General features: G+C 35.8%; 1 protein-coding gene across 5 annotated transcripts; it reads left to right on the top strand.

Moving 5' to 3' along the window:
- Positions 1-1,217: 1,217 nt before the first annotated feature.
- LOC121243330 (heat shock factor protein HSF30) lies at positions 1,218-3,541 on the top strand. 5 transcript variants are annotated; one of them, XR_005936110.1, is made up of 3 exons: positions 1,218-1,615; positions 1,984-2,911; positions 3,011-3,541. XR_005936110.1 is itself a non-coding variant. In XM_041141439.1 (3 exons), the coding sequence occupies exons 1-3, from the start codon at positions 1,316-1,318 to the stop codon at positions 3,271-3,273; spliced, it is 1,203 nt and encodes a 400-aa protein (XP_040997373.1). In that variant the 5' UTR covers positions 1,218-1,315; the 3' UTR covers positions 3,274-3,541. The 5 variants fall into 5 exon arrangements, 3 of the variants coding, with proteins under 3 accessions (XP_040997373.1, XP_040997375.1, XP_040997374.1); XR_005936111.1 differs by having other exon boundaries at positions 3,008-3,541; XM_041141439.1 differs by having other exon boundaries at positions 1,984-2,767; positions 3,155-3,541.
- Positions 3,542-7,272: the final 3,731 nt, after the last annotated feature.

Here is a 7,272-nt window from a genome sequence, read left to right as displayed (position 1 = left end):
AATGACTCAATAATATTACATTTTCTCTTATATATAAAAAATCTAATCCTTGTCGGGGGACGGTTTGGTCCATATCATATGATTTCAAGGGAGGATAAGATGTTTGAACTACACCATTAAATTTGTGTCACGTGTTCCATATCTGTAATTCTCATAGCTGATCAATTCCTTTCCATCATTATCTCCGGTTAGAAAAACACGTTTCCAAAATCATATCAACGAGACTATATGTTTACTTGATAAATTCATCTAACCCATTTTAAATTAATTATTGATAAATTTTAAAAAATTAAATCCATGTGAATAAAATTTATAGAATATAACTATTCACAATTCAACTCAATTCAACTCGTCGGTTTCGTTTGGAAGTTAGACTGAACTAAGATCAATTCAATTCAATCTAATTTTAAGTTAAATTTAACATCCAAACACTCAATTTTCAAATCATTAAATTCATTTCAACTCAAAACATTTTTACACGAAGGACCCACAACTTTTTTCAACTCAACACACCTATTTACACGAGGGACCCACAACATTTTTTAACTTTTTATAAATACATTTAAATTCAACTTAATATTCAAATACATTTCAATTCATTATAATTCATAAATAATTTAACTCATTTTAACTTAATTTAACATCTAAACGGACTAAACCCAACCTTTAATTGTAAGGTCCACCGCTCTCAACTCTAGTTGGGAGCTATTGTTAGGTATAATTGATTTTTTTTTTTAATTTTTTATTACATTTATTTTTTTAATAGTTTTAAGTTTTTAAAAAAAAATAAAAAAATCATAATATTATTAAAAAAATATTTCTTTAACCATTAAGTTAAAAATAAATAAAAAATTTTAACAGTAACGTCCAGCGATAAGACCAAGAGTATCATTTTCCTAACCGTAAAACCAACATATCGCAGGGGCATATTCATCCATCCAACGATATTCTTTTCTCTCAGAGACCGAACACCGACGGTTGTAAATTTAATACGTGGCAAACAAAGGGCCCCACAGAACAGTGACACTCTTATCAGTGAACGGCCACAGATTTCAGAAACGTAGAGAAGTTTCTAGAATCTATGGTAATCTTCCGACCAGTGGCAAGCGACAAAACATCCGAAACTTCTTTCGAACTTCCAAGATAAAAACCGACACCAACAAAATATCTCCATTCCTATCTAGAAGTTTCTGCTCCCCCTCCATAAGTAGTCTTTCTACCACCCCCGTCTGCTTCAGAAAGCGGCTTCACACACACTCCCAAAGCTTCAGGCTTTACGCATTATTACGTCTTTTATCACTGTAAGGAGGAAGTTATGGAAGGAGTGATGGTTAAGGAGGAAACGGTGACATGTGCTTTGGGATCATCGTCCTCTTCTTCGGCTTCCAGCTTCTCGCCTCAGCCAATGGAGGGGCTGCACGATGTGGGTCCGCCTCCGTTTCTGACCAAGACCTTTGAAATGGTGGAGGACCCTTCGACGGACTCGATTGTATCGTGGAGCAGAGCTCGCAACAGCTTCGTCGTTTGGGACTCCGGCAAGTTCTCCACCAGCCTTCTTCCTCGGTACTTTAAGCACAGTAACTTCTCCAGCTTCATTCGCCAACTCAATACATATGTAAGTACCCACTCTCCTAATAATTGGGATCATTCTTGCATTCTTTTATTGATGATTTTGCTGAATTCTATGATTTTGCACTTAGCACGTTGTCATTTGAGTAATCTGAAGTTTTTCTGAAGGGTATTACTATTTTGTGTTTGTTTCGATCAATTCGAGTTTTTACTGGGTTTACAAAAGTGGAATGTTTCTTTGCATCAGTTGTAGTCAATCCGTCTTTTGTTCTTTTGGCTGCATGCTGTGATTCTGATCAGATCATTTTCCCTGAAAACGTTTGTCATGTTTACACTTATTCGATTTCCATCGACTATAGGTTAATTAGCTTCGAAGACTGTAAAACATCTCCTTAATGTTAAAATTGGATGCAGGGTTTCAGAAAGGTTGATCCTGATCGATGGGAATTCGCAAATGAAGGGTTTCTAGGAGGGCAAAAGCATTTATTGAAGACCATCAAGCGGAGAAGACATGTCAGCCAAGGTCTACAACAACAAGGAGAAGGGGGAGGAGGAGCTTGTGTTGAATTGGGAGAATATGGCTTGGAAGGCGATCTTGAAAGATTAAAGAGAGATAGAAGCTTGTTAATGGCGGAGATTCTGAAGTTGAGACAGGAGCAACAGAATTCGAGGGATGAAATCATTTCCATGGAGGATAGGTTACAAGCCACTGAGAGGAAACAACAACAGATGATGACTTTTCTTGCTAAAGCACTCAGCAACCCGACCTTTATCCAGCAATTTGCTCAGAGAAGAGAATTGCTAGGTGTTGAAATAGGACGAAAGCGGAGGCTGACTGCACGTCCCAGTGCGGAGGATTTGCAAGAAGAAGTGTTGTCTGTGACGGCAGGCAGTGGTCTGGATGTGGGCCTCACAAGCCAAGAACATGAAGAATTGTCAACAATGGAGTCAGAAATAGAGACGTTTCTCTCATCTTCCTGGGACAATGAATCGAGCAGTGATATCAAGGACCCAATTGCAAGTTCGATTCCCACAAGAAGTGGCGGCAATTTGGATTTTGTTAACGAGACAATATGGGAGGAGCTACTGAATGACGATTTAATTGCTGGAAATGCAGAGGAAGAAGCTGTGGTGGATTATCAATCAGAAATCGATGCAGAAATATTAGAGGATTTGGTTGCACAACCAGCCAACTGGGGTGAGGATTTGCAAGATCTTGTGGATCAAATGGGTGATCTCAGGTCGAAGACACGACCAAACTCATAAATGATATATTGATTGATGTTGTGGTGTTTTGTTTGTTGGGTTGGTCTCTGAAACTCCATTCCTATATCTCATTTAGGTATATGATTTTTAAGAAACTTGGTTTGGTCATTTTGTTGCTTTCCATTGTTTAATTTCTGGGTGATTTGAGGATGATTTATGGTTTCTCGTGCAGCAGGGATGGTGAGAGTTGCTAAGAGGCCAACACATCCAGCTCTCCTGTATCCTTTACTAAGTTTTCCAAGTATTGTTAAACTCTTCTACTGCACTTGAATCAGTTCACAAATTTGTGATTTGTTGTTTCTGTTTATGCATTTTGCAGGCGGACTGGCCATTGGAAATTTCCAAGGAGGGGTTTCATTTACTGATTCTCATCTCGAAGATTTAGTTACAGTCTGCAGCTTATATTTGAAGGATTTGATCCATTATTCCAAACTTTAGTAGTTTACAGTTCTGATTCGTTTGATATCTATGCGTGGCAGACCAAAGATTTCACATTGCAGTCAAAGCGTGCTTGCGGACCGGCACATCAGAATTAGAATCGGCTGGCTCAGATGAGTGGCTCACTTCCATGAGAAGGGAGAATGACCTTTGAATAAGCAAGCTAATAACAGAGTTTCATAGATAACGGAGATGTAGATATCAGCTACTATGTATATAAAGAACTAAGAACTTCTGGTTTAAGTTCGTAATATTGCTTTTATAATCATTTATCCTTCTTTTAAATTAAGTAATTTTGGTTTCTGAGTATGGAGAATAAGCCTGGCCTCTTTAATTGGCAAATGACACCCCACCATGATAGGATTGTTGTGAATGAATATCTTTCAAGATTTGAGTGGTTGATGGGGATTTTCCTAAGTTTTTACACAAAGTAGAGTCCCGATTTTGCCAAATCATAGGCTGCTAGTTTAAAAAAGCAAGTAGTTTCTTGAAAGTCCTATTACTGTGCTCAGAACGGATGTAATACCCAGTGCCTAAGCTCAAACTAGAAGGGAGGCCAAGCCCAAGCCCACGATAATGTCGTTTTGGTACTTCTTGCCAGACCCCCTTTTTTTTTTTTTTTTCCCTTTTATTTGCTTTTCCTTTGGCCTCTTCACTTCTAAAAATTATTTTTTCCCACGTCCTGGTGATTTTTTTTTTCTCTTTCATCACACACTCAGACTTACACTCACCAACGGCACCACTCGTTCATTTCACTATCAGATGATCATGTTATCTTTCAAACTTTTTCTCTCGCTTTCTCTTGCTCTTTTCTTTCTCCGTAAGTTCTCACTACCTCACGATCTAGTCACTGCTTCAACTCTTCTCAGTTGGACTCACTATTTAGAAGTGTTTTTTGTCTCATGCAAACAACAACCACTGTTAACCTCTTCTGCCTCATTCCACCATCTCGCACCATCGTGGGACAGTCTCCCTACTTCTACAACCCAGTCGAGGCTATGCTAAGGAGAAGCACGTATTAACAACTAGTGCCTCCTGATTTTCATCGAGCGCAGATGCAGTATTGGGGTCGCCACTTTCCCCAGCCATAAAGCCACCGTGAAACTTTAAGGATCGCCACCACGCTGCCCTGCACCTTCATAACCAGCTACTGATAAGCTTGGATATGAAGCGTTTTGTTTTTATACATCGAAATAGAGCACTGCTTCCCCCACTGTGAGCCGCAGTTTTACCACCACGTCGCTACCACCCTCCTGTCGAGTTCTAGCATGTTTACACTACCGTCCAAAGCCACCTTCAGCCCATCCACTGTGATGCACTGCAGTTGCACTACACTAGAACATGTTTAAACCACCGTGAAGCCCTCTAGCAACCATTACACATACACTGCACGCTATCTCACGTCGAAACGTCATGAAAATTACTCTTCACCATTGATCCTATCAACCCTACAGAGTATCGCGACCTGCCGCCGTCTTGACACATTCGACCTCCGGCCAGCCCCTACTTGGTCGTGCATCTCGCTCTCTCTCGGTAAAAATATTTTCCTCTCGATGTCAAGCTCTTCTCTGGTTTTAAACTTTCTCCAGAAATGTATATTATTTTGTAAAAATTATTTGAGCTTGGTTTATCTTAGATCATGGCTGTTTATGCATTGGTTTCTTTTTAGAGTGAGGTTTTGTCAATGAGATTAGGTTTTATATTTTTTAAATAGGTTCTATTTTATTTTATAATAGTCTTGAAATTTTTATGTTTTATTTACAGAAATTATTCAAGTGATTTTAAATTGTTATTAAGTAAAGATTTTTAAAAACTTATTTTTAGAAATAAACCGTACCGATGTAATTTATTTTTAAATACTTATATGATCTAGTTTATTTTTATTAAATAAATTTGTTGTTTAATTTAAAATATCTTGATATAATTATATTATCTAGTATTAAATTTTATAGTTTATTTTCAATAGTAAATAAGTTAGAATTTAATATCTTAGTTAGAGAAATCAAGTGAATATTGATGGATTTGGGAAATGATTGTATTTTAGAATTAAGAGAGATTTTAGATTTTTGAGAAATTAAAATGGCTACTTCAGGTGTAATATGAGATTATCTGTTTATTGGAGATTTATTTAAGTTATATGAACTTTTATAGGTGATGATTGACAATTGTTCAGTACTGTTGTGAAAAATTTTTTGAAAAGTTAAGAAGTCCAAGTAAGCGGAGTTCATATACTAGTTTTGTATAAAAGAAATGAAATAATGTTGACTTTGAAAAAAAGCATGTTTGTTTTTTAAAAGAAATCTGAAAACGATCTCAAATGTTTATTCTGCATATGCATAAATTCTATATAAGAAAATATTTTCTGTCATGACTGGTGTAGACATGAGCTAATTTTGTGTATTATATTTCTGAACTATGCAAAAAAAGTGAATATGAAAATCTAAAAGTTTTTGCTATGAATAAATGAAGATGTTTTGGATTCTGTTTATTTTGAACATATGAAATTATCTGAAACTATTCAGTATTTTGTTTTGATATGATGTGTCATATGAAAACCTTGGCATGAAGTTCTGAATCGGTATCTGAATGTGATCTGATTCTGATGATGTTTCGTTCTGTTTTTGTTAAGATCCAGTTACGGGTATAATGATGGTTTATAACCCTACCACAAAGGTGAAACATAGAATACGGCCCAACCACGGGTATAATGGTGGTTTATAACCCTACCACGGGGGTGAGACATGGCATACGGCCCAACCACGGGTATAATGGTAGTTTATAACCCTACCACGGGGGTAAAACATGGTATACGGCCCAGTTACGGGTATAATGGTGGTTTATTACCCTACTACGGGGGTTAAACATGGTATTTGTCCCGATGTGATGCTATGAGATTATATGAATTTAATGTTTCAATTTGGATATGCCAAAAGATTTTTTTTTTTTTTGAATAAGTTTGTTTTTCTGAAAATTTCGCTCTAATGTTTTGTATCAAGTTTGTTTATACATTCTGAAAGTAAATATGTTGTTTCTGCATTCTGAAAGTAAATGTTTTGTTCTGCATATCGAACTTTATAAATGCTCATATTTACATGCTAGTATATGCTATCTGTTTGCTGAGTTGTTGATAACTCACCTTTTATCTCCACAATATTTTTCAGATGATTTTGGATATTTCAGTTGGGGATCAAGATTTTGAAGTTTTGGATGAGATGATTTAAGAGTAGTGGATTAAGTATAGAAAGTTTTCGATAAGTATTGACAATTTTTATTAAGAAACTTTATTGTATTATGATAACTTGGTATTTTGAAAAATTGGTTATATTGAGAAAATTAGTTTGAATCGAAATTTCTTTATGATATTGAGAATTTGGAGTCTATAATTATATTATTGAAATGTGAGAGTAAATGATAGGAAGTAACTCCCCGACTCGTGCAAGATCGGGTGTTACAATGGACCTGCAGTCAACAACTTAGAGTGGGTATCCATGACTTTTTCTTGGTGATAGCAACTGTTAAAGAAGATAAGTCCGATGGGGATGATGATAAAGCAGTGCATTGGTCTTGTTTTTAGCCCAATATGAGTTGAATAAGATCGAAAAAATGGAGTCTTGGGAGTTTCTTTGATCTTAGAAAAGTAGGCATATATCAATGTTGTTAAGCACCAAGGCTAGAAAGGACCAATTGATCTTAAGATGCAATTATGGTGGTGACTGAATGTTATCTAGGAAAAACACTTTGTTTTTATGCCACTCTTTGGATTTCATTTCTTGTTTATTGATAGTACCAAAAAAAAGACTCACTACATGAGAATTTTCTTTTGTTGGATTATTACTAGTTATTAAATATGTATATACAAATAAAAAGAACTATTTTATTTCATAGAAAATTAGAAATGAACGAATGCTATTTGTTTAAGAGCTTTTCTACTCTTCATTTACACACATCATATTTTTTTTCTAAATTTTTTAAATTTATTTTGGTTTTATTCTTCTTAAA

The sequence above is a fragment of the Juglans microcarpa x Juglans regia genome, chromosome 8D (genome assembly GCF_004785595.1).
Source record: "Juglans microcarpa x Juglans regia isolate MS1-56 chromosome 8D, Jm3101_v1.0, whole genome shotgun sequence".
NCBI classification, from domain to species: domain Eukaryota; kingdom Viridiplantae; phylum Streptophyta; class Magnoliopsida; order Fagales; family Juglandaceae; genus Juglans; species Juglans microcarpa x Juglans regia.
This window is presented reverse-complemented; position numbering and strand designations above follow the sequence as displayed.

Bases quoted from the DNA above. Each gene is read 5' to 3' on its own strand.
- LOC121243330 (XM_041141439.1), top strand. From the start codon at position 1,316: ATGGAAGGAGTGATGGTTAAGGAGGAAACGGTGACATGTGCTTTGGGA. The intron at 1,616-1,983 runs GTAAGTACCCAC...AATTGGATGCAG, and splicing joins TTCGCCAACTCAATACATAT to GGTTTCAGAAAGGTTGATCC. The intron at 2,768-3,154 runs GTGAGGATTTGC...TGCATTTTGCAG, and splicing joins TGCACAACCAGCCAACTGGG to GCGGACTGGCCATTGGAAAT.